General features: G+C 41.1%; 1 protein-coding gene across 1 annotated transcript in view; it reads left to right on the plus strand.

Moving 5' to 3' along the window:
• The window catches only part of ATG7 (autophagy related 7), a 240,623-nt gene that overhangs the window by 109,758 nt on the left and 103,010 nt on the right, over positions 1 to 27,855 (plus strand). The window contains exon 18 of the mRNA XM_060109351.1: positions 10,437 to 10,559. Within this exon, the coding sequence (XP_059965334.1) occupies positions 10,437 to 10,559 (123 nt within the window). The remainder of the gene's footprint in view (positions 1 to 10,436; positions 10,560 to 27,855) is intronic.

Genomic DNA, 27,855 nt, shown 5'->3' on the forward strand with positions numbered 1-27,855 from the left:
GGCTCACGGGCCCAGCCGCTCCGCGGCATATGGGATCCTCCCAGACCGGGGCACGAACCCGTATCCCCTGCATCGGCAGGCGGACTCTCAACCACTGCGCCACCAGGGAGGCCCTGGAATATCTTTTTTTTAAAAGCAACTTTAGGGAATTCCCTGGCGGTCCAGTAGTTAAGACTTGGTGCTTTCACTGCTGGGGCTGGGTTCCATCCCTGGCTGGGGAACTATGATCCTGCAAGCCGTGCTGCTCAGCCAAAAAAAGAAAAAAAGACTTCACTGAGATATCATTGATATATAAAAATTATATATATTTAAGGTATACAAATTAATGTTTTGATATATATATGTATATATATAGTGAAATAATCACCACAGTCAAGCTAATCAACATATCCATCACCTCCAGCACCAGTAGTTACCATTATGTGTGTGTGTGTGTGTGTGTGTGTGTGTGTTGAGAAGTTTAATTTCAGATCTATCCTATTAGCACATCTCAAGTATACAATATAGTATTGTTAACTGTCATCACTGTGCCATACATTAACTGTCATCACTGTGCCATACATTAGATCTCTAGAGCTTACTCATCTTGCATAATTGAAAGTGCATGGTATATCTTTTTCTCTTCTTTTACTTTCAACTTATTTGTGTCTTTGAATCTAAAATGAATCTCAAGTAGACAGCAGATAGTTGGATCACGCTTTTTTAATGCATTTTGCTGTGTCTGCCTTTTAGTTGGAGTCTAATTCATTTACATTTAATGTAATTACTGATAAGATTTACATTTGCAATGTTGCTATTTGTTTTCTATGTGTCTCATGTATTTTTTCTTCCTGTATTTTTCAATTACCACCTTCTTTTGTGTTAAATAGATATCTTCTAATATACCATTTTAATTCCCTTGGGTTTTTAAAATATTTTTTTTAGTTAATTTCTCAGTGGCTGCCCTGGGAATCACAGTTAGCATCTTAATTTATAACAGTGTAATTTGGTTTATCATCAACTTAATTTCATTAGTATACAGAAACTTTGCTGCTGTATACATCTGTTCCTCTTTCCTTCCTTTGTGTAATTTCCTTCGAAATTACATCTTTATACATTATATGACAACACAGATTTATAATTATTGCTTTATGCATTTGTATTTTAAATCACATAGGAGAAAAAAATTACAACAAAAATATATTTAGTCTTTTATATTTATCTATACAGTTACCGTTACCTGTGTTCTTTTCTAAATGTGGATTTGAGTTACTGTCTAGTATCCTTTCATTTCAGCCTGAAGGACTCCCTTTAGTGTTTCTGACAGGGCAGGTTTGCTAGTGATGAATTCTTTGTGTTCTGTTTATCTTGGAATGTGTTAATTTCTCCTTCATTTTTGAAGGTTAGTTTTGCTGGGCATGGAATCCTTGGTTGAGAGATTCTTTTTCTTTCAGCACTTTGAGTATTTAATTACACTACTTTTGGTCCCTGTGGTTTCTGATGAGAAATTGGCTGTTAATGATTCCTTTTACATGATAGGCTCTTTCTTGTGTTTACAAGAGTCTCCCCTTGTCTTTTTACAGTTTGGTTATGTGGTATGTAGGTGTGGATCTCGTTGAGTTTATTCTACTTGGAGTTGAGCTTTTTGGATATATAGATTAATGTTTTTCATCAAATTTGGGACGTTTTCTCCCATTATTTCCTCAAGTATTCTTTCTGCCCTTTTCTGTCTCTCCTATCTTCTGAAACTCCCATTATGCGTATGTTGGTATGCTTGATGGATGTTTAAGGCTGTATTCATTTTTCTTCATTCTTTTTTCTTTCTGTTCCTCAGACTGGATAGTCTCAATTGACCTATCTTCATGTTCAATGATTCCTTCTGCAACTTGCCCAAATCTACTACTGAGTGTCTCTCATGAATTTTTCAGTTGTACTTTTTAACTCCAGAATGCCTCTTGGGTTCTTTTTTATAATTTCTCTATTGGTATTCTGTATTTTGGTGAGGTATTGTTCTCATACTTTCTTTTAGTTATCTGTACATGGTTTTTTTAGTTCTTTGAACATACTTAAAATAGCTGTTTTAAAGTCTTTGTCTAGTAGGTTCCTCGGGGACAGTTTTTATAGACTGATTTTGTTTTTGTTTTGTGAGTAGGACATACTTTCTTGTTTCTTTGTAATTTTTTGTTGAGAACTGGACATTTTCAATAATATCATGCCACAATTCTGGGAATCAGATTCTCTTCCTTCTCTGTGGTTTATTGTCATTCCTTGCTGCTCCTGTCGTTTTTTATTTAGTGACTTCTCTAAACTAATTTCATTAAGTTTGTATTCTTTGTCCTGTGTAGCCATTAAGTTTCTCCTCAATTAGCTTAGTGGTCATCTAATGATTGGATAGAGATTTTCTTAAATGCCTGGAACCAGTAAGTCCCCCAGTCTTTGCTGGGGGGCTCTGTGTGCATATTGGGTCATGCCTTCTGTGCTCAGATATGCAGTTAAGAACTCTACCTTACCCTTCATGTCCTACTTGCACACATCCTCACGATCAGCTAGAGGTGAGAGCTTAAGGCCTTCTCAGATCTTTCCTGAGCATGTGCATGACTTTGAGCATGCACCTAGCTCTGTGCCTGTGCATAGTCTTCTAGATTCCTAAGATTATGGAATTCCCCCAGATTTTCCTTTTAAGCTTTTTAGTCAGCTTATTGTTGCTTCAACTGTTAATTACCATCTCAGGAGATCACAGTGTTAAACAGTTGCTCCTGATACTTTTCAACAACTGGTCCCAGGAAAAAGGCTTTCACACAGGGTGAGTTCTGAGTTTGGTTGAATAAAGACAACAAGCAAGTAGGGTCTTCCTTCCAAACAGGTGACAGTTTTGTGAATATGGGGTCAGAGCTCCAAATTGCCTCCTCCAGTCACTGCCAGGATGGTTTTCATTGTGGTAGTGTGTTGGTTTTCAAGGCTACAGTCAAGCTAGAAGGGGAAAAGGGATGGAAATGGGGCAAGTTAAAATACCACAAACCTCATTGTTTTTACTGTGAATCAGCTGCTTTTCTTAATTTCTCCTCAGATTTTGTTAGTATTCTCTTTTCTTTTATGGAAGAGAGCATTTTCAGAGGTCCTTACTCCACTATTTTCACTGATGTCACTATGTGTCATCTTTTCTGTACTTATCAAGCCCTATTTAGTGATAATAATTGTATTCTGAGTAATAAATGCAAAAAAGGTAATAAATGAATAGCATTTCTGTTGCTCCTTGTAAACCATTCTTTGTCAGTGATTGAAGTCATAATGTTTTTTTAATCTAAGTGGGGAGATAGGCATGCAGTTGGATCCCCATTGTAGAAATGAGCAGACTCAGAAAGAGGAAGTGTTTTGCCCAGTGTTGCCAAATTACTGTCCATTGCATTTTGACTCCCAGTTTTCAGTTTCTTTCCTTCTACTCAGTTGGCCTTAGTAAATTTGTGATTTTGGTACGTGAAGATACCAAGATGTAATATTATTTGGCTTTTTTTAGTACAGTTGTATGTTGCACCATAAGAAGTTTAGTTAAAATACTAAAGTGTTGGAACTTTCATACTGTTGTCAGTTATCTCAATTTGAAAGCTATTCAGTGTTTTGATTTAAAATCTCCTGTATCCTTTAAATTACCATTGTGCCCATTTTACATTTGGATGCCTAAGAAAAAGGTACACTATACAGTGACTTTAGGGAAAGGACAAGAGACTTATCTGTTTTATATTTTTGACATGCCACTAATTATCCTGATTAATGCTATACTTTATGACATGCTATTATGTTTCTCTTTACCTTGCTTTTATTTTTATTTATATTATGAAATTAGATCAATTTACAAGAAAGAAGAACTAATCTTAAAAATCTCATTTATATCTTTTCAGACTCACTTTTTAAAAATTTTTATACAATTCTTAAAGGTTACACTCCATTTACAGTTACTGCAAAATATTGGCTATATTCCCCGTGTTGTACAATTCATCCTTGTAACCTGTCTTACACCCAATACTTTGTACCTCCCACTCCAACCCTGTATTGCCCCTGCTATTAAATATCTTGAACTCAGAGCAGCCCTCCTTTTTTAAAGTTTGATCTTACAAATCCTACCTGTGTCTAAATAGAGTAAGTTAACAGCAGCCGATTTAGTTAGGATGATAGCTACATGTTTCCATATGAAGCCGTTTTCTCATCCATTATCTGCTTTATATCACTGACGTATATAGAAAATAGGAACAAAGTTACTGAACATCTGGTTGATATTTGAAAATGCCATCAACTGCTGATTACGAGGGACAGTGGGGCAGAGTATTTCTTTCAATCCCATTGGCAGCTCAGTGTGCCATGGAGAGTGGTGGGGTCAGAGAAGACAAAAGGGAAAAAAGATCATCGGGAGTGGAATTAATCAAGGAAGACTTCTTGCAGGTGATACTTGAGCTGAACTTTGAAGTGCAAGACCTCATTTGATAGGAAAGACAAGAGATCATTCTAGGTAGGCCAGCACCAAGAGGTAATGAGAAGGGAGCTGAAGCTTTTCCAAGGTGATGGTCCCAGGGAGGAGCTGGGAGTAGTGAAGGTGGAACAGTCGTGTTGTAAGGGCTGCTGAAATCAGGTCTTTTTTCCTCTTCTTTGATTCTTTTTTATGATGATGAGAGAAATCCCAGGGCACCAAGAGACAGAAACTGATCAAGGGGCTTCCTGGTGTTACTAGCAGTGCTTCCAGCTCATTATCCAAAGTGGGGGCTTCTCTACCCTGGCATGGCTCCCTCAGCAAAAGTACTGGAAAACAGAGTTTTGCCCTCAACTTGAAGTCTCTGCAGACGACTGGGTGACTGTCCCTCGGAAGGGAGTGTTTTGACTCTTCTTTCATGGATTCTCATAGGATGGGAACTAAGGGTCCTGGTGGCTTCTAGCCATACTCTTTTATTACCCTATCTGGAATATTGGGCAAGCTTTTCCTAAGTTTTTTTTAGAATTCATGACCCATGTATATTTTTAAATCATCAAGAGCAAATAAGTTTCTAAACAACAAAGACTTTTAAGTAAGAGTTTTGCAGACACTGCGTGTTGCCATCCCCTTTTGAAAATATATTAGCTATTTTTTTTTAGGTAGGGCACACAGTTCCTCGTGTCCTTGTTTAAGAATAACAGACAAGAGTTGCAAACTGTGAATCCATTCTGCTTCTCATGAACTGAAAGTCATTGCATGGTGTAGTCAGGAGATCTTAGACTCTATGAAAGGCATTCTACAGAGAGCCGTCCAACAATTGGAGGATTCTGGAGGGACTTAAATGCCTAGCTGGACAGTATAGTTTTTTGTTTGTTTTTTTTTTTTGCGGTATGAGGGCCTCTCACTGTTGCGGCCTCTCCCATTGCGGAGCACAGGCTCCGGATGCGCAGGCCCAGCGGCCATGGCTCACGGGCCCAGCCACTCCGCTGCACGTGGGATCTTCCCGCACCAGGGCACGAACCCGTGGCCCCTGCATCGGCAGGCAGACTCTCAACCACTGCGCCACCAGGGAAGCCTGGACAGTATAGTTTTGATCTAGTAGCCACCAAAGAGTATCGGCAAGAGAAGTGATATTCCTAAAATCATGTTTTAGGAAGAGATTCTACCATCTTTGTCCAGGGGTATGTGCTCATATACATCATGAATAAAGATAACCTAGCCTTACGGAATAGTTAAGTAAGGAAAATTGTGTCCATTAGGAAAGGATCTGTATCTTTATACTGAAAGAGTCATTATTATTTCTCTACTTAGCAAAGTACCTTTAGAATACTTACAACCTTCCAAAATGTAATGTGTACAAGACCGCATATTATATAATTTACTTAAGAGGTGTTATATGTTTTTTGACAGGTTGTTGCAGTGCTCAAATTCATTGTGATAGTATTTTTTTTGTGATAATTTAAAACACATTTTTCCCCTTTAAGAAGGTTAAGATGTTTGTACAGGAAAAAAAACTCCTCCTACGTTTTATAAGCTGCTTATACTTGTAACAGAGATTAACTTCCCTGCACATAAAGGGAATACTGGAAAACTCTTGCATGATTAAATATGCCTCTAGGGGATTAAGTTTTTCCACATATTTTTCAAGCCAGAGCTATTAATAATGTTTCAGCCTTAAACTTGCTGTACATCCTGATTATGGGGGAGGCCTTCACTCATTTGGCCCTTGCTGTTAGTTTTTTCACTGTCCAGGTTTGTAGCACTACACAATTAGCTGTGGATATGTAGGCTTGAAATCTCAGAGAATAATTAAGGTCTGACAAAGCGCCATCTCTGGAGTTACTCCAAATTTGTTTTCAAAGTTTTTGCCCGTTTTTCACTCCCACGTCTTCTTTTTTTTTTTTTTAACCTTACTGGAAACCTAGCACAAAGTAGCTGTTTAATTAGTTTAGTAGTTCACCCAGGAATAAGTGATCACTGGATGGACCTAGAGATTATCATACTAAGTGAATTAAGACAGAAAGAGAAAAATACCATATGATATCATGTATGTGGGATCTAAAATAAAATACAAATGAACTTACTTACAAAATGGAAATAGACCCATAGGCAGAGAAAACTAACATATAGTTACCAAGGGGGAAAAGAGAGGAGGGATAAATTAGAGGAGTTTGACATCAACATATACATACTACTGTACATAAAATAGATAACCAACAAGGACCAACTCTATAGCACAGGGAATTATACTCAGTATTCTGTAATAACCTGTACGGGGAAAGACTCTAAAAAGAATATATGTATATATATGTATAGCTGAGTCACTTTGCTGAATACCTGAAACTAACACAACATCGTAAATGAACTCTATGTCAATTAAAAAAAATAAAAACAGCAATATTAATATCATGCCTCTTAAAAAAAAGTAAGTTCACTAAACACACAGCATTTAGCATTTCAAAAAAGATCACTTACTTTCTATGCACATTTTTCCTGAGATAACATTCTGGTTTGTAAGGACTCCCATAATTACTGAGGCATTCAATTATTAAGTGCCTTTTTATCCAGGCATTGGATTGTCAAATTAATTTACTGTGGCTAATCAGCCAAAGACTGTACTTCGTTAATGCCTTGGGGCCTAACAGTCATCCCCTGCCTCTCCAGCTCTCCACGTTCCGTCTCTCTGTCCCTCCAGCCTGCAGGTCTTTCCTCACCAGCCTCAGGTCCCTTCATCGCTGCTCACTAGCCCTTCAAGTTCTTTGACCCTTTCTGGCCAGTCCTCAAGCTTATTAGATGGGTCCTTAACTACCTTTCTCCCCAAACTTACATTTTCTGTCCTGAGCAGGGGCTTTAGATGGTTCAGCACTCTTCATGCGCTGCTGAGCAGCTGCCCTCTCACATTCCGCACCCAGCTGCCCAGACTGTCCTCACCCCCCTCCACCTCCATGTCCCACCCCATCCCCTTTTCTGGCAGCAGATGACCTTGCTGCCTGCTGTTCAGACCTTAGAGTTCCTTGGCCCCCAGTTCCCTTCTTTCCTAACTTTTAACACTTCAACTGCTTTGCTGGCCCCTACCTACACACTTGTGTGCCCGGGGCAGAGCCGCCCCTCGTTTCTAGCACCAACTTCTTCATTAGGACTTTATATAGAGTTCTTCCTCTTCTTCTGAGAACTTTCTCCAGCACTGAAGAAAAAAATAAAACTAAATTGAGATTTTAATATTATTTGATGAAGTAATATGTGCACATGGTTTTAAAACTTCATGTAGTGTAGAAGAATGTACAGAGGCAACCACCTGATGTCTGTGTGTGTGTGTGTGTGTGTGTGTGTGTTTTCTTCCAGAGATGATATATGCAAAACAAGCCTATGCGTATATGCATTTCCCTTTCTTCCTCTCTCCTCCTCCACCTTTATTTTTAAAATATTTACTAGACACATGGTCTGGACATTGCTTTTTAATATATCTCTGTGTTGGAAATCAGTTTATGTTAGTACTATAGAACTACCTCATTCTTTTTTTTTAATCTTTATTGGAGTATAATTACTTCACAATGCTGTGTTAGTTTCTGTTGCACAGAAGGTGAATCAGCCATATGCATAGATATATCCCCGTATCTCCTCCCTCTTGCATCTCCCTCCCACCCTCCCTATCCCACCTCTCTAGGTCATCACAAAGCACCGAGCTGATCTGCTTGTGCTATGCTGCTGCTTCCCGCTAGCTAACTGTTTTACATTCGGTAGTGTATATATGTCCATGCTGCTCTCACTTCGCCCCAGCTTCCTGCCCCCCCACCATGTCCTCAAGTCCATTCTGTACGTCTACGTCTTTATTCCTGCCCTGCCACTAGGTTCATCAGTACCTTTTTTTTTTTTTTTTTTTTTTTTAGATTCCATATATGTGTGTTAGCACTACAATGAGGTATCACCTCACACTGGTCAGAATGGCCATCATCAAAAAATCTAGAAACAGTAAATGCTGGAAAGGGTGTGGTGAAAAGGGAACCCTCCTACACTGTTGGTGGGAATGTAAATTGATACAACCACTATGGAGAACAGTATGGAGGTTCCTTAAACTAAAAATAGAACTGACTCATTCTTTTAATGGATCCTGGTTATGTCCTTGATTGTAAATATACCACAATTTAGTTAACCAGTCCCCTTTAAAAGGGTAGTTATTCTTAATCTTTTGTTGCTGCAAACGGTGTTGCAGTGAGTGTCCTTACACATCAGTCTTTGTGCCCATGCAAGCAGGGTAAAAGCAGGAATGGTGTGGGCATGCTGTTTAAGAGTCAACATTCTCATCATCAGGTTTTCTTTAAAATGTTCACTGTGTAAACTAAAAGATAATTGAATATTGAAGAATATTGAAAAAAGGGAATCACAATTCCCCAACCCTCAACAACAACAAAAAGTCTTTGAAAAGTCTTTGAAGTGGAATTGCTGGATTGAAGGGCTTATACATTTTCATTTCTGAATGGAGAAAAAAATTTTCTAATTCTTCTTTCTATATCGTGTTATTGCTTCTCCAACCTTTGTGTTCATGTGTTGATTTCTTAGATTTATCTTCAATGTCTGCTTTTTGAAACTTTCATCTCTTTAATTATTCTGAGTTTTGAGAGAATTTCCAAGACATTATGGTTCAGTGTTTGCTTTCTGCAGTTCACAGTTCTTATGATCGTGGAATTTCTAAACGTGATAGTCATTTTTTTGGTGTGTGTGTGGTTTGCTTTTAGGTAGTCATATGTTCTTACATTGTTCTCAGAAGACTAGTGGTCTCCTATCTTTTGATCTTTTTGTTGAAGGACAACATGTATATGAAAACATGCTTGATAGTTTTTCACAAAGTATACCTTTGTAACCAGAACCCAGATAAAGGAACAAATATTACCAACATCTCAGGACCTCTCCTGTGCCCCATTCCAATTACAGTCCTTCAGTGGATAACCACTCTCCTGACTTTTACACCACAGGTTCATTTTTTAAAAAAAACTTTATGTAATTGTAATCCTGTAGCACATACCGCTTCTCCCTTCTATTGTTTCACATTATGTTTGTGAGAATTAATGTATATTGTTGCATGTAGTTGTCTGTTTGTTTTTATTTCTGTGTGTTACTCCATTGCATGAATAAATCACAGTTTGTTAATTCATTTTACTATTGATGGACACTTGTGTAGTTTCTAGTTTGAGGCTATCATGAATAGTGCTGCTATGGATACTTTTGTTCAGGTCTTCTGATGCACATATGTACATATTTTTTGTTGGATGTATATATCTAGGAGTAGAATTTCATGATCACAGGGCATATACATGTTAAACCTCTAAAGCAGTTATCTCATTTTGCCTTCCCATGAGAATACTGGTTGTTCCACCTCCTTGTCAGTACTTGGTATTTTCTGTCTTTTTCATTTTAGCCATTCTGGTAGGTATGAAGTAGTAGTTCATTGTGGTTTTAGTTGTCATTTCCCTGATAACTTGTAATGTTGAGCAACTTTTCATATGTTTATTGACTATTTGGGCAACTTCTTTTGTGATATGCCTGGTGAAATTCATTTTTACATTAAAAATTTTTTTTAATGCATTTTACTAGCTGGCAGGCCACATTTCCCACCCTTTTGTCCCCACCCTTTCCCTTTATCCTTAAAAAATTTTTTTCTTGACTCTTCTCTTGCTATTATTTTTCTTCTAAAACGTGAACTTTAGAATCAGCAACCTCAACTCTTCTAGAAGTTTTAGTGAATTTGCATGTAACTTACTTTGTTTGAGAAATACCATCATCTAAATTGGAAGATGATGTTGTCATTCTTTCTAAGAAGGAGAAAATAATAAATCCTAAGCCCTCACAGTTTTTTGCCTACCATATTGATTTTTCCCATATTTAATTTTTAATTCTAGTTTTAGTTCCATTTTTGACAAGTGATTATTAGAAGTGAAACTCTTAATATGCATTTAAAGCCTACAGCCCCCTTAAATCATCTATATGTATAAATATCTTACAGGTTCTTGATCAGTATGAACGAGAAGGATTTAATTTCCTGGTGAAGGTGTTTAATTCTTCGCATTCCTTCTTAGAGGATTTGACTGGTCTTACGTTGCTGCATCAAGAGACCCAGGCTGCTGAGGTAAGACTAAAACAAACATTTTGTTCGCAAGACTGATGTGTTTCAAACCTGTTTGATAATCAGATTTATGGAAAAGGAAAGAAGCAGTTCATTACCATTCTTTCCTTAGGACAAAATCGCTGAATAAGTCTGCTAGTTATCAGAAAATGAACCTTCTGCAGCTGCTGGATGATGCAGTGTGCAGGTTATTGTGTGGTAGGTTCCAAATGCACAAAATTGCTGATAAAGGAAGTACAGGTTATTGATTTCCAAGCACCTCTGGTCCTTACTGAAGAACAGCATGCCTGTGGCCCTTGGAGGGTTGGCTGTGATGTCCATACATTAAATTGCAAGTCAGGGAAGACATTGTACTCTGGCCATGTCTTTTATTTCACAACTGAACTCATCTTTGTAGGCCACTGAACCTCACCACGAAATGGCTTCCTCAGTTACAACCTAAGAGAGTTTTGTTTTGCTTGTCGTTTAGAATATTTTGCAAATTGTAATTTCCTGGGTTGCTACCATTGTGTGTGTGTGTGTGTTTTAAGACAGGGATTACAAACTAGATTATCATTTTGCTTTTCCAAATGCTCACTGTACTTAGAAAAGGGTATGCTGTGTATGTGTGGCACTGTTGAGTCACTTGACCAAACAGACAGTTCCTCAAAATGGATGAATGAGATTAAATGAGATTAAACCAACATCACCCCCAGCCATTCCCTACCCACCTCCAACCCCCACCCCACCCCCACCCAGTAGCCTAGGTAAAGAAGCTCTTAGGAAAAATGTGACCTGTCATAGCGTTTCCGCAAGCTGCATAAGGAAAACCTTGAGTGCCTGTATCCTATGGGAGTGGAACACTTGCAAGGTGACCATCAGTCCCACAGTAACTGATGTTGAGAGTAACATAGTTCCTCTGTTGAGTAACAGATGTTGAGTAACATAGTTCATTGATTTCTGCCTGGGGTTTTGTATGCTCAACATTGGGGGAAGCCCCAGTGGTCAGTGAGTGATGGTCAAGCCCAATATTGCACTAGCTGGTGGTGAAAAGGCTGGTGTTTGCAAGACTGGAACTAGCCCTGAGTATAGGAAAACGATGTAGAAATAGCAGAAGGAAACCTTGTGAAGCTTTCAGCAGACCGGAGTAAGAGTTTTAGCCACCCCAGAAAATCATGATAGTGCTCTTCTAGTGCTAGACTTAGAGCTGAAACTGATTCTTCTTTGACTTGCTTTGGTGTCCTCTGGGCATTCAGCAGATGCAATCTTCCACTTATGACCAATAGTTAGACCTACATAGGGTATCTTAGCTTCATTTTCAGGAGATGAATGGCATCTCTACAGGACTTTAAGAGACGTTGAGATGTTCCTCAGAGCTGTGATTGGCTTCCCAGACATGGTTCAGAGTATCATGTTGATAATGGCTGCCATTTTTTCTTTTGAGCAGTGCTGATGGCAATGGAAAAATAACTTACGGGTCTTTTCAACCACGCAGTCATTTGACTAGTTGGCTGGGGGAATTTTTCCACCCAGCTAGAAATAATTCGCATACTTCTCTTTAACTGCCTGGAAGAAATGCAACTTGAAATTGATCCCGTGTTTCACTCTTTAAAAACAGAGCAGATGCTAGGATAATGGGCCGATTCCTTCATTAAACCTGGCTTGTTTTGCGTTTTTGTTGGTCAAACGTTCATAATCTTTTCAAAGACCCAGAAGGAGAAGGGGAAGTTTGAGAGCAATATCAGCTAGGTGGTAGGGCAGAAGGGGGTATGATTTCATCCACAAGTCTTATCTTTCTTTTTGAAGTTTTCCTCTATTAAATTACATTTATAGTTTTGGAATCATAAGTTACACATCAAATTTTAGATTAGAGGTGGTAAACTGGTTGGCCTATGAGCCAGATATGGCTTACAGGTGTGTTTTGTTTGGCCTACCCTACGTGTTAAATTCTGAATAAAGCCAACATTTAAAAGTTTAAAAATTATGAGTTTTACCTAAAAATATGAATGTTCCCATTTCCAGCTTCTTTGAAAAATCAGATCTGGCAGCCCCAGGCCTGCATTCCTTTATAGTGATGTTAGCTGGAGCCAGGAAGAAAATTTTATAGATAAATAATGCACTTGATACAAAGTTTTAAAGGCATAAAAATATTCTGTGTGGAAAGGAAACCTTCCTTCTGCACCTGTCCCTTAACACCCAGTTCTCTTCCTGGAGACACACACTGCTGTTAGTTTCTTGCCCAAAGGTATTCTTTAGGTGAGGATGCTCTGTTTAGAAAAAAGGTGGTGAAGAACCTAGGGGCAGGACAGGAATAAAGACGCAGACCTAATAGAGAATGGACTTGAGGACACGGGGAGGGGGAAGGGTAAGCTGGGACAAAGTGAGGAGTGGCATGGACATATATACACTACCAAACATAAAATAGATAGCTAGTGGGAAGTGGCCGCATAGCACAGGGAGATCAGCTGGGTGCTTTGTGACCACCTAGAGGGGTGGGATAGGGAGGGTGGGGGGGAGGGAGACGCAAGAGGGAAGAGATATGGGAACATATGTATATGCATAGTTGATTCACTTTGTTAAAAAGCAGAAACTGGGCCTCCCTTGTGGCGCAGTGGTTAAGAGTCCGCCTGCCGATGCAGGGGATACGGGTTCGTGCCCCGGTCTGGGAGGATCCCACATGCCGCGGAGCGGCTGGGCCTGTGAGCCATGGCCGCTGGGCCTGCGCATCCGGAGCCTGTGCTCCGCAACGGGAGAGGCCACAACAGTGAGAGGCCCGCATACCGCAAAAAGAAAAAAAAAAAAAAAGGCAGAAACTAACACACCATTGTAAAGCAATTATACTCCAATAAAGACGTTTAAAAAAAAAAAAAAGAGGTTCTTCAGTTGATGACCCTTATTGTTATTGGGATTTGCAACTCCTGTCTTAGGAAAGGATTATTCTTTTTCTTAAAAAGCTCTAAATAGGATTGTGTGTTTTTTTTTTTTTTTTTTTTTTTTGCGGTACGTGGGCTTCTCACTGTTGTGGCCTCTCCCGTTGCGGAGCACAGGCTCCAGACGTGCAGGCTCAGCAGCCGTGGCTCACGGGCCTAGCCGCTCCGCGGCATGTGGGATCTTCCCAGGCCGGGGCACGAACTCGCGTCCGCTGCATCGGCAGGCGGACTCTCAACCACTGCGCCACCAGGGAAGCCCAGGATTGTGTTTTAAAAAGATAATTCTCACCAGCAGACCTCAGAGCAACAAAAATCATTGTCTTGCCTATATTATTTTACTTTACTGTGAGAAATGTGTGTGTAAATAAATAAGTATGAATATCAAAAAATATATACATATACACTGTGTAAAGCTAGTGTTTTGATTTGCATAGTTGATTCCCAGTGCATTTTTCAGTAATAAAAATACAAACTTCTGCGTCCCATATAGAAAGGTCCCAACTTACTTATTTTAGCAATGCAATCAGGAATGCCCAAATAATTCTCATCTTAGGCTGTTTTCACCCATCAACACTGGAATTGCAAAAGATATGTGACAGTATCATGTGATACATTGTTTACAAAATATGTATTTGTACAAATACTGGCTTTAAAAAAAAACCTTTACTGAACATCTTTTGAAAACTTGGTAGCAAGGCACTATGCTAGTGACTGAATACAGAAGTTAATGAAATGAGTTCACAGTCTAGTGTGCAAAGCAGAGACGTAAGTAGTGAACTCTAGTATCATCAGAAATGTTTTAGTCATTTATATATTAGGTGCTGAGGGAGCAGGGGAAGTTACTCCCTGGGGGAGTAGGGATGTCAAGGAGAACTTCCCAGGGACCAAATATTCCATTTAGTTTTAAAGGATGAGTAGGCGCTCTCTAAAAATAAGAGTTGGATTTGGGCAGGGAAAGTGTACAGAGGGAGTCGGACAGGAGGGGAGGGCCAGGGCATCCTAGGGATAAAGGACTCAGAGGCCAGGAGTCTTTAGTGTGTCACTCAGATTGTGAGCATTTAGTGGGCGTTACCTGAAATCAGATAATGTACTTTTTAGTAACAGTTTTATTGACCTATAACTCACATACCATGGAATTTACCCTTTAAGAGCATACAATCAGGTGGTTTTTAGCGCATTCACAGAGTTGTTACGCTGCTGTTTTTCCTAAGTTTAGTACCTTCTCATGCCCACGAAAAGGAGCTCCGTACCCACTGAGCTGTCAGTCCTCGTTCCCACCTGCTCCTTCCAGTCCTCATAACCGCTCATCTCCCTGCTGTCTCGCGGGATTTGCCTGTTCTGGACATGTTGCATAAATGAAACCAAGCAATGCATGGCCTTTGTGTCTGATGTCTGTAACTTAGCATGATGTTTTCTAGGTTCATCCATATTGTAGCAAGGTAATTCTTTTCAATTTAAAGAAAAAAATGTTTTGATGCTATTAAACTTTCTCCTATCCCTTAACACCTGTGGTCTGTCTCCCTAAATATATCCCCTTTATGAAGGATGCATACAAAGCTGATCCCGCTAGAGACTGCAAATCCCTTTATTTTCATAGAAAGGGGCACAGAGAGAATAGATGGAGAGAGATATTCAGGACAGAATCATCCGGATTTAGTGAGATTGACCAGTGCAACCCAGTTTTTTGCACCCATCTCCCTTCCATCATCAAGTATACAAAAATGATTGCCCTTATTTTAGTCCAGGTTACTAGTTTAATGATAGTGCTGTTGAGATTAACAAACAAACTGCCAGGTTGGTTTCTGTTGGAGGAGGGGTCGAGGAGCAAGGTGCAGAGTGGGGACTGGCGGTGGGGTGGAGGGGGGCGCCAGACTCACAAAGGCAAGTTTGTCTTGGGGTGTGATGATTTTGAGGTAGTGGAATAAATGAGTGAAAATGACTCGATGGCATTAGAGATAGGATGGAGATAGAGTTTAGAGAAAAAGAACAGAACTGGTAGATGGATTTCACAGATAAAATTATTCTGTTTCATTTAGCATAATGAGGAGAAGCTATAGAGCTAGGATGCAAGAAAAATACTTAAATGAGAAATGTGTGTGGTATATTAATTTTATTTCAAGCTGTAGATTAAAAAATTTTAAATACCCACATCAGAAATGTTTTTGGTAATGCTAACATTTCATAAGGAAAGGGTATTGGACAGAGATTCGTGTTCTTTGTAGCCCATCTAGCTGCCAAATTGTAGGTGCATCTGCCCATGAGGTATTAAAAGGCCCCACTCAGCTTTTTACCCTCTTAAAATGTTGCTGGCTGAGTAGGGAATTTTGCATGGAGTTCTGACCTTTCCTTTCAAGACCCTTACTGAGAATGGGTTTGGATATTTGGAGATTGACCCCAGGTCCATATGGCTCCTAGATGGCTGTTTATCCCAGTTGGAACCAAAGGAAATGGCCTTAAAGTTGATGAAACACAAGATATCCAAGTCACGAAGCTGTTGAAGTGCTCACCAAATACTGTTTAAATTGCTGAATTTGTTGAAGAAAGGCTTAGTCTAAACCAAACATGTGAATGACTTAGCCATCTTTTCATAAAATGTGCTGTGACTTATCTTCTTAGGGTTATTTTTCATCAAGTATCAGTTCACATGTACTGATTGAGTTCCAACTGTGAGTTCAACATAGTGCTGTGGGAAACGCCAAATAATTTTCAAATTCTATCTAACTAGAGAGAAAACACTGATTATAAGAGTTAATGAAACAAGCTATATTGGTATATCCTGGAGATACTCAAATTCCAAAATTCCATGACCCAACTTTCCTGAAATATTTCATTCTCATTCTTGAAAGTTTGCAAGTTTCATGATTCCAAGGTTAATTTTAGGCTATGTTTTCTCTCCTTGACTGATGCTGTATCATACAGTTATGTTTTTAGGATTGCAGTTACAGCATTCTTTCAAAAGAATTGCATTTTTGTTAAGCAGAAGTTGCTTTCTGCAGAATTGGGGATTAATGAATGATCATTTATAAAGTAAGTTTAGCACACCAGCTGTAACTTAGGATGTAAGATCATAAACAGACTAGAAATGAACAGGGCTCGGCCGATGGGTTGATTTTTGAATTAAAACTCAGATTTTGACTCATCCACTACAGAATTCAGAATTCTAGAAAATAAAATGCCCATTTCTCTCATAGCAGGAAAGTCATATGAAAAACATTATAGTCATGTGATATGACTTCATTGGCATGACAATTTACTGTTTAGCAAAGTAAATAGCACAATTAACAAGTGTTTCTGCTGGGACTTTTGCACTTACACTGAGTTTTTGGCCTCTCCCCCTTACAGCTGGTTTTGATTTGGTTCCTGTGGAATATTTTTGCTTTGTTTTGTTTTGTATTTAACAACAGTCAGATATTTATGTACAGCTTCATCAAGAGCCTCCGATGACAAATATGCCTTTGGAGGCCAGTAGAAGCTGTGGGAAACCCCCGTGTCAGCACTTAAACCTGTTGCCAATGGAGAGAAATCACTCTGGGGACTGACCTAGCCTGCTCGTGAATCCACTTCTCTTTTCCCAAGCCTTCTGCTAGCCCACTTCCAACCTGCACTGGCCCATCCTGAGACTGTATCCTGCCTTGATTTTTCCTTATGGAGCAATCCCTCAAGACACAGCTTTGGCTTTCTTTCCTTAAGTGAGGGGGGAAAGGCAGAAACAGCAGGCAGAAAGCCATTTAATTCTTACATTGGAAACTAGAGCCTGGCTTTTGAAATAAGGCTTGGCAGTATCCCTTCAGAACTCACTTTATAAAATGAGTCACTTCTATTTGCTGTCAGAGCTATCTACATGGATTTGAGATATTTAGATAAGTTGGTATTAGGGAAAGATCCAGTTGGAGGATGGACAGTGAAGCCTGGGCAGAGTTCCATACCCTTTAGAAGAGGAGTCTTGGATGGTACAGTCCACTTGGAGGTGTGTGGGAGAGAGAGGGGAAGAACCATAAATGCTGAGTTCAAACAGCTAATATTAAGAAATAGAACATGGAAACTGCATCCTCCTTAAATTTTAGTCCCTATTCTGCTAGTGTTCTCATGAGTACTTGAGTCATGAGAACATATTGTGCATCAGTTTACCAAATTAAAATAAGGAGATTGAACCAAATGTGAAATCCTTATTAGCTCTAGTAATTCAGTGATTTTGATTCAGTATACCTGGTATGACCAAGAAGTAAAGAGATGGCCAATTTTTATATCAAAATGTTTTCAAATACATCAGACTGATTCCTTTTTATACATTATACAAATATTCTCTGGTATCTTTCATATCTGGCTGCCATTGCTAGAAACAGTTCTGGTTGCATTCTTTTGAGACTTAGATCTACCTGTACTTTGAACCTTTTAATCACTTTTCATGCTTGGTACTGGTTGGTTTGTGTAGCAGTATAAAAATCCAAAATGGTGCCATCTGGCCAAATAACTTATTCTCCAGACTTCAGTACCGAGAACTTTTGGCTTCTTCATAAACTCAAGTCTCCCGTCACTTTAATTAAATATGTTTATAAAACATACCTTTTCATACAGCTTCCGAAGACAGACTCCAAAATCCTGTAGTTTTAAGTAATGGCAGCATCCTTAGAATGTTAAATGTATAATATGTGAGGAAGTTGTTTAAAAATCGGCCATATTACACTATAACCTTCATAGAGTGTATGAGTGCCTGAACTCTGGCTTGGTCAGAAGGCCTGAGTTCATAGCCCAGCTCCAACAAATGGCCAGGACTGCTCTGTTCACCCTTATGGGTTGTGCAGGGCAGAACCATGTGCAGTGGCCCTATGTGAGACCTTGGGTCATTTACTTCATTGAGCTTCATGTTCCTTATTTGTAGAATGGGATCAGTAATTTCTACTCCTCACAATTACTGCAATCATTAAGTAAGAAAGCACCTAACAAAAAAGACAGATTAATTGGGCTCCATCAAAATTTTTTTTTTTTTTTTTTTTTCTTTTTGCGGTATGCGGGCCTCTCACTGTTGTGGCCTCTCCCGTTGCGGAGCACAGGCTCCGGATGCGCAGGCCCAGCGGCCATGGCTCACGGGCCCAGCCGCTCCGCCGCATATGGGATCCTCCCAGACCGGGGCACGAACCCGTATCCCCTGCATCGGCAGGTGGACTCTTAACCACTGCGCCACCAGGGAGGCCCTCCATCAAAATTTAAAACTTTGTGCTTCAAAGGATGCTCTCAAGGAAGTGAAAAGATAGCCTATAGAATTAGAGAAAAAAGTTTTTTGCAATTCATTTATCTGATGAGGAACCGGTATCCAGAATATATAGGCAACTCTTACAACTCAATAATAAAAAGACATCTAGCTCAATTTAAAAATGGGCAATGGATTTAAATAGCCATTTCTTGGTATTTCCCTGGTGGCGCAGTGGTTAAGAATCCGCCTGCCCTTGCAGGGGACACTGGTTTGAGCCCTGGTCCAGAAAGATCCCACATGCCGCGGAGCAACTAAGCCCGTGCGCCACAACTACTGAGCCTGTGCTCTAGAGCCATGAGCCACAACTCTTGAGCCCACGTGCCACAACTACTGAAGCCTACACGCCTAGAGCCCCTGCTCCGCAACAAGAGAAGCCACTGCAATGAGAAGCCCATGCACCACAACGAAGAGTAGCCCCTGTTCGCTGCAATTAGAGGAAGCCTGTGTGCATTAACGAAGACCCAATGCAGCCAAAATAAATAAATATATGTATATTATTTTAAAAAATAAATAGCCATTTCTTCAAAGATATACAGATGTCCAGTAAGTCCATGAAAAGATGCTCAGCATCGTTAGCCATCAGAGAAATGCAGATCAAAACCACTGTGAGATACCACTGCACACCCACTAAGACGGCTGTAATCAGAAAGATGACAGTAATAAGTGCCGGCGAGATGTGGAGAAATTGGAACCCTCACACACTGTTAGTAGAAATGTAAAACGGTGCAGTCACTTTGGAAAACAGTCTGGCAGTTCCTCACAAAGTTAAATAGAGTTACCATATGGTTGTGCTCTTCCACTTCTAGGTATATAAGCAAGAGAAATGAAAACATATGTTCACCCAGAAACTTGTACGCAAATGTTTATAACAGCATTATTTATCATAATAGCTAAAAGGTAGAAACAACCCACAGGCCCATCAACTGGTAAATGGATCAATAAAATGTGGATATTACATTTGGAATCATAATGGAATGTTATTTGGTAATGAAAAGGAAAGACAGCTACAACGTGGATGAAGGTTGAAATTATGCTAAGTGAAGGAAGCCAGTCACAAAAGGCCACATATTATAGTATTTCATTTATATGAAACGTCCAGAATTTAAAAATCCATAGAGTCAGAGAGCAGATTAGTGGTTGCCGAAGAGTGGGTGTGGGGACTTGGGGGGAAAATGAGGAGTGACCACTTATGGGTAAGGGTTTCTTTCTGAGGTGATGAAGTGTTCTAATCTTGGATTGTGATAATGGTTGCACACTGTGAATGCACTAAAACCAATGAATTATACACTTTAATGGGTGAATTGTGTGGTAATGTGAATTACTTCTCCATAAAGATGTTTTAAAAAGAAAAGAGAGCAAGCGCACGGCCCCACGGCACGTAGCTGGGGCTCTCTGTGCTTCCGCCTCCTCTCCTCTCTCTGTCCAACTCCTGGTGGTCGTGATTTTCTGTTGGTGACAGTGTGCTCGCTGTCTGTAGGAATGAACTTGGTGTAGATGCAACAGTGATTTCTCATGTTCTTATTGCGTCTTAGTTTTCAAAGCCTTAGTCTCTGTGCGCCTCATTTAACCCTTTTCTGTAGCTCGGGTAGCCAGTAAATACTTTGTTGGGGGTGGGATGCTAAAGGGGCCCACTGGCCAAGTGCCTCCCTTGTGGGCTTTCTGGGAGAAGATAATGAACATGTCAGCCCCTAAAGGAGGGGTGAGAGGAAGAGGAGAAGTGCTCTGTTGTTGTAGGTTGAAGCAGGTGTTTGACAGATCCATATCCCAACCTGGCTCTGAATTTTTGTAACTTCCCTCTTTATCACAGGATTTTATTTTTTCCCAAGACTTTTTATTTTGAAAATTCTCAAACATACAGAAAAGTTTAAAGAAAAGTAAAATGAATACTGCAATACCTTCCCCTTGGATTCCTCTATTAGCGTCTTGCCACACCTAGTTTATCTCTTGCGCTCTCTTTCCACACACACACCACATACATATTCACACAATGTCTCTTTTCCTGAACCATTTGAAAGCAAGTTCCCGTATACAGTGACACCTCCCCCCAAGTTTTTATCATGAATCTGCTAGTCATACGGACACTCTTCTGTGTAAGTAGAATACTGTTATCGTCACAGAACAGTGAACAATAATTCCATAACACCACCTAAAATCCAGCACATTCAGAATTTCCCAATAGTCCACAGGATTTTAAAGGCACCCTTTAAGCCACTGTTTGCTTTCTCCTTAAGTTTGTAACTTTATACATAAACAGTTTTTAAGGAATAATTACGCATCAGTCACTTGGTATATAAACTTGAGCACATCTGTTAAGCTCTCTTGGCGCCCTCATCTCTACATGAGGAGACACAGTTCTTCTGTTAGGCAGGTGCCCCAGTCATCCTGCTGCCCCAGGCAGGCCTCTTCCAGGTGAGGTTATCTCCAAGTATTACCTGAGCATCCTGGTCTGACTGAAGCAGCCCTGATAGCCAATCCACCCTCCAGTGCTTGAGGCTTTGAGAAGGTAGGAATGGGACTGTGGAGCTTATTTTTGATGTTTGGAAAAGCCAAACAGAAATAAAACATTTAAACCATGAGATTACATTGACCAACTAAACCATCAAGTTGTTCCCGCACCACCGTCCCTGCCCCCTGAATTCTGTCGTCTCTGAGTAGAATAGAATACTGAACAGCTTGACCCATTCCGAAGCTCTGCTTGGCAGTTATGTGTGACTTTGAATAATTAAAATAAGATGAAATAGTGCATTTTGTTGGGTAGGAGGGGTTTTTCAGTCTGTGAAAGAGAAAGTGGGGATTAGGAAGTAGAGGGCTGCTGGCCCAGGGCACACCTGCGCGGACTTCTGACTGCGTCTGCAGTGGAGGGTCCTGGGGAGGTGTTCTTGCAGTCTGCCCTGTGACCATGATTCTAGGGGCTATATTTTTACAGCTGACCCTTCTCACTTGCAAATATAACAGCTGCTATGTGTTGAATTTGGGGGATTTCCATGCTTTGATACTGTAAAATTAAATTGATTCTTGGTTCTGAAATCTTAGTTCTGATCCATCTTGCTTCTCACTTAGCTGTGGGAGAGCAGGGAGGGGAGGGAGTATGAAATATTCTGAGGTGATATTTTAAAAAATATTGTTCATATTTAATCATGGCTTCTGTTGGTCAACAACTATTTATTGGCCCCTTTCCAATTTCATGGTCGGGTGGGGATTCAAAGAGGTACAAGCCAGGCCTTCACGAGACTGATCGTGGGTAGCCCGGGGTGTGTGTGCAGGATGACTGCGGGGCGCTGGGCATGCACAGGAGCTGAGCACGTGGCACAGCAAGACCGGCAGGATTTCAGGGCATCAGATACAGAGAGAGGGCTCTGGGCAAAAGGTGGGTTTTGAGCTGGGCCTCACAGATGGGACTCCGAGTGCAGGAAAGGAGAATGAGAGAAGCCATTCCAGAACGGCCCATGGCCCAGGGTGCAGCCTAGACCTCTGACAGAAAGAACCACAAGACGCATAGCAACCACCGTTGATTACATCAGCCGTCATTTTCATGGCACTTGGGTGCCTAGCCTTTGGAAGCTCCAAACAATCTTATGAGGTGGCTGTGACCCCATTTTGTGGATGTGGTGGTCAAGGCTCAGAGAAGGGGATTGATTTGCTAACTTGACTGGACTAGTTACACATAGCTATGCTCAGTGTTTACACCTCGAGGCTTACAGTATACTCACAAGCCTGGGAGCAGAGAGGGAGGTGGACGAGGAGTGACATGGATGTGCTCTGCTTTGTAGAGAGTACCACTACATCAACGCTGAGCAGGGTTTTTTTTTGATATATAAATTTATTTATTTATTTATTTATTTTTGGCTGTGTTGAGTCTCCGTTTCTATGTGAGGGCTTTCTCCAGTTGCGGCGAGCGGGGTCCACTCTTGATCGTGGTGCGTGGGCCTCTCACTGTTGCGGCCTCTCCTGTTGCGGAGCACAGGCTCCAGATGCGCAGGCTCAGTAGTTGTGGCTCACGGGCTTAGTTGCTCTGCAGCATGTAGGATCTTCCCAGACCAGGGCTCGAACCCGTGTCCCCTGCACTGGCAGGCAGATTCCCAACCACTGTGCCACCAGGGAAGCCCTGCTGAGCAGTTTTAAGAAAGCAGTTTTGCTTTTTGTCTTGTTTCCTTAAAACCGTGTCCTTGGGTAGCATGGTTTCTTGCACTGTACCATCCATCCCAGGGCCTAGGAAACCAGCATCACTGTTATTTCTTACTTCTGAACAGTTTTTAAGAATAGACTGGCTTTTAATAAACTCTGTGGGAATGAGGTTTATACTCATTCATGTTTCCATCTCCAGACATACCTATGGGAAAAGGGCAGGTAAGAGAGAACTTTCTTCCTGGCCTTTTTTCCTAAATTGTAAAGGGAAATTAAGAGCTTGCCCCCACTTGCGTTTATTTAGCTATCTGATTTAAAAAGTAAGTGATAGGGCTTCCCTGGTGGCGCAGTGGTTGAGAGTCCACCTGCCGATGCAGGGGACACAGGTTCGTGCCCCAGTCCGGGAAGATCCCACATGCCGCGGAGCAGCTGGGCGCGTGAACCATGGCCGCTGAGCCTGCACGTCCGGGGCCTGTGCTCCGCAACGGGAGAGGCCACAACAGTGAGAGGCCCGCGTACCGCAAAAAATAAATAAATAAAATAAAATAAAATAAATACAAAGTAAGTGTTAAACTAGAAATATTTATATCTTGTTGCAGAACAAAAGCATTGAGTTCCCCATTACAAATACAGTGAATTGCTGTGGGATAGCAATTGTTTTCAATGAGAAGTCTTCTGTAGCCATCCAGACCCTGCTTATAGTGGCAGACACCAAAAGCTCAAACTGGCTTTAACATAAATGAGGAATTTATAACCAGGCCATGGAACCCTGGCCCCAAGGATTCTAGATTGGGGCTTTTCGTGTTGCAACCACCTTTGTAGTTACCGCTCATCTTTGTTCTCTGTTGGCTTCATTCTCTCTGATTGCAAATCAGTTTTTTTTTTCCCCTCCCATTTAGCAAAAACCATGGCCTCAGGAAATTCCAAAATCTCATTTTTCCTTTAAGAGCATCTTCCCCAGTGGCTCTAAAAGGAAAACCTCAGACCCAGACTGTGATTGACCAGGCCCTAGTCACATGCCTTCTCTGGACCACTTGCAGCCGGCAGGCATGGGCTGCCGTGATTGGCCACCTTGGGTCACAGGCAGGGGCGGTGATTAGAACCACACCGTTAGGGTAAGAGGGGCACAGTCCCCCCAGAGGAGGGGCTGATGTGGGTGGACCGGTGTTGGGCGTATGTACAAAAGTCCATTCTAAGTCCACCCTACTCTTTTTTTTTTTTTTTTCACCCTACTCTTAATTCTATTCCTGTGTCTGTTCTCATCCCTCCTAAACAGTTCTGCTTTTCTCTGAGGACTTTATTGTAAATCTGGAAATTCCAGTCACCAGATTTGCCCCCCAAGCTTGAGTTACTCTGCTTTCTAGATGTATGCCATCTTCTCACCTAACCACAGTTTCCGTAAAAGAACTCTTTATTCATTGAGTCCTTTAGCAGACCAGCTGCTCAGTCTCCCTTACCACCAGCCCCCGCTCTAAAGGAGGAAAGAATTTTCTCCAAGAACGGAGTATAGGGCTTCTCCCTTTTTCTACAGCATACAGATTTCTCATTGCAGGTTAAGGCTCAGCTGTTGCAAGCCTCCACACACCGTTGTGAGGCCACACCTCCTAGGGTGGGGATGGGGAGTGCTCTGGCCGTCTGTGCAGACCAAGTGTGGGCCCAGAGGCCAGCATGAGGCTTCGTCTTTCAGCCCAGATGGTGATGGTCCGTACGTGTCACTCACTGCCTCAGGACATGTGCCTTCAGTCTCCAGTCTAAAAAATTACTTACCATGCTGAAACTTGTTGATAAGCCCAGATCTGTAATTTGGAACATAAACGACACAATACAGGTCTTGCACAGATGAACAGTTGTGGAGTATTATGGGCCCCTGTGGATTATTTGACTCAAGAAAAGGAGGAGGGAAAGCTGGTTGCTGTTGGACAAATTGCTACCAGATGTAGATTTCAATAAACACCACACTGCTGTTCCCTTGCCCGAAGGTGCTGTGAATTTCTTGAGGCAACAAGAGCAATCAGTTAACTGGCAACTGCCCCACTGTGAGTAGTTTCCTGGTGTCCCTGGCCCTGGATGCTTGTCCACAAAGTGCAAGGCAGACCCCAGGGGCCTCTCTCCCCTACCTGACATTTTAAAGGAGAGTAATATACTTAAAATGCAGCAACCAGATCCCATGGAACCTAAAAGAAGTCTGGAATTGTGGTTCAAATGTCACAAAAAGAAAGTGTCACTGGGGGTGGGGAGGATGCTTTAAGAGAATGAGGATCAGGGGTTTTTCCTTACACATGCTAACTGTAAAAGCCACAGGATGAACCTGCTTCAGTCAGTGAATATTTGAGAGCCTCCTGTGCCACATGAAGAAAGCCCACTTTCCTTCTCCCATTGAACTTACAGATGAGAGGAAGAGGGGCATTAGAGCAGTAGTTACAAGTCAATAATGGACAGCCTTTAGTGTCCCATGGACTTGCAGCATGGAAGCTGCTTGTCTACCTTCACCAACTGCTGCCATGGGGCGGCCAATATGGCCTGAGAATCTGAGACTGAAAGGTCCCAGAGCCATCATGCCACTTTGTTGTACCTTGAAGGGTATGGAAAGGAGAGATTGAGATTGAGAGAGGGAGGGAGAGGGAATGTGACTGATTTCAGTTTCGTTTACTAACGAGCTTCTCATGGTCCTTAGAATAGAGTGATTCTAGATATAGAGGTTTCCCTGACCCTTCTCTCGGTTATGCCACTCTAATAAAAAGGCAAGCACCGAATGGATGGTTGGCCTACATCCAGCACACGTTTGCATCACTGTCTGGTTCTCTAATCTGCTTTTCTCAGTTAGATGTTCGGCTTCTTGAAGGAGAGGACCACCTTTCCCATTCTCATCGACTAACAGGTGCTTTGCACATATGTAATCAAAAAAAAAGTTTTACATGAAAACACATCAACTACTGAGACCACATTTTTGTTTTAAATTGTGTATAAGTGTTGTAGGGGCATGGAGCTAATTGGAAGTCCTGGAGTTGAAGTAAATTCAACATTTGGCCCTCAGTTGACGTATCTCTGCCAGTTGAGCTCTGGGGGGCTCCCCATCTCAAAGGGTGGTCTGTTCCTCCTTTGGACAGTGATGATGTGCTGGCTTACTTCTGAGAACTTTCTGTGTTCCAGATGTCATACTAAGCATTTATTTGGGTTATCCCATTTAGTCTTCACAACCATTTTATTTCACAGATGAGGAAATTGAAGTGCCTGGAGGCTAAGTTGCCCAAGTTTATGTAGCTAGTAAGTGTTGGAGCCAAGTAGTTTGGCTCCAGAGCTTGTGTTTTTAACTCCTACCTTGTAGTATCTCTGTTTGTTGGGCCTACCTAGAGTTAGTTAAATTTCTCTTCTACATGGCAGGCCTTTGTATGTTTGGCCATGGTTGGTTTTCACATTCCCCAAACCTCTGTTCTCCAGATTTGTGCTTTGGTAGACCATCATGGTGTATGGATCCTACCCCTTTGGGTCAGAAACTCAATTTTGCCAGAGCAGGAGGGCTAACTCCCAATAGCCAAACTCATAAGAGATTGATGTATAAACTAGCTTGTTAAATTTGTTCTGCCTGCCACTCCCCATACATACATGGGGAGACAGTTGGTAGTTGGAAGGTTTCATGATCACCTCATGGAACTGTGATACCTGAAGAACAGAAGGGATTTGCTTTCCAGTGAGATCATCTTGCTAATTTCTGGACAAAGGTAGAGACATTAACAAATTGTTGCAGAAATTCTGGGCTCCCTTTTCAAACTCCACGTGGAACCTGATACCATCTATGAACAATCTTCTAGAGTTATGTAGATTTTAGCTTTCTTAGTTAAAATATGTCTTCTGAGATCACTCCTTTGTCACTTTGGAAATTCCCTATCTCCCCACCTGCTTTTCTACAGTCTCTTCAGATGACTAACTGCCACACATGGCCAGTGTCCTTCAGTGCGTGTCAGTTCTACTAATTCCATTCTCTAAAGCTAACCTTATTTTCAAGATCTGCAGGGAGACCTCAGTATCCCTCCTCATATGTGCGAAGTGTAGTCATTATCACAAGGGAACATCACACATACCTTGTTGGAAACCCGGGAGAAACATTCCTTTGATCTTAATGGAAAGAAGATGGCAAACTGGGTGCATTTAAAAACATTAAAACTTCTGAATCATTACCAAGGAGGGTGTCTTTTGAAGAGGACAGGTCAAGTACAGGTACTTGCTGAGTAGGACTAAATATAAACACCTGTGGGCCTGATCAGCACACGAGGTGGAGCACTGGGTAGCATCTACCCAAAAGAGCTGAAACCGAAGGGAAATGATGGGCCTCTTGACCTGAGCGTCCCACAGGTACAAAGGGCCTCCACCAGCTAATGTGTGTGTGGCTCTCATGCCCAAGAGAAAAGCCTGGGAGGTCTGCACTCAGCAAATGTTTATTATTGGACCGTGAGCAACTAGAAGGCAGACCCTAGATTTTACTCCAATCTGTGATTCCGGTATCTGGCATGAGAGCTGGCATGCCACAGAAAACACAATAATTCTTTTTTTTAATGAATGAGATTCCATCTAAATGAAATATCCACAGTAAGCAAATCTATGGTGACATAAAGTAGATTAGTGGTTGCCAGGAGCTGATGGGGTGGGGCTTAGAGGTGGAGGGAGAGTTGGGGAAAAATCAGGAGTGAGTACTAATGGGTTTCTTTGGAGGATGATGCAAATGTCCTGGAATTGGATAGTGATGATGGTTGCACAATTCTGTGAATATAGTGAAACCACAAAATTTTACACTTTAAATGGGTGAATTGTATGGTCTATGAATTATATAGCATGTGAATTATATCTCAGTAAATGTAATAATTTTAAAATGAATGAGAATTTGTTGCTGGTGGGAATGTAAAATAGTACAACCATTTTGGAAGACAGTTGGGCACCTTTCTTACAAAACTAGTCATACCCTTACTATACGATTCAGGATTGTGTTCCTAGGTATTTACTCAAATGAGCTGGGAACTAA

This window comes from Mesoplodon densirostris, chromosome 10 (genome assembly GCF_025265405.1).
Source record: "Mesoplodon densirostris isolate mMesDen1 chromosome 10, mMesDen1 primary haplotype, whole genome shotgun sequence".
NCBI lineage: Eukaryota > Metazoa > Chordata > Mammalia > Artiodactyla > Ziphiidae > Mesoplodon > Mesoplodon densirostris.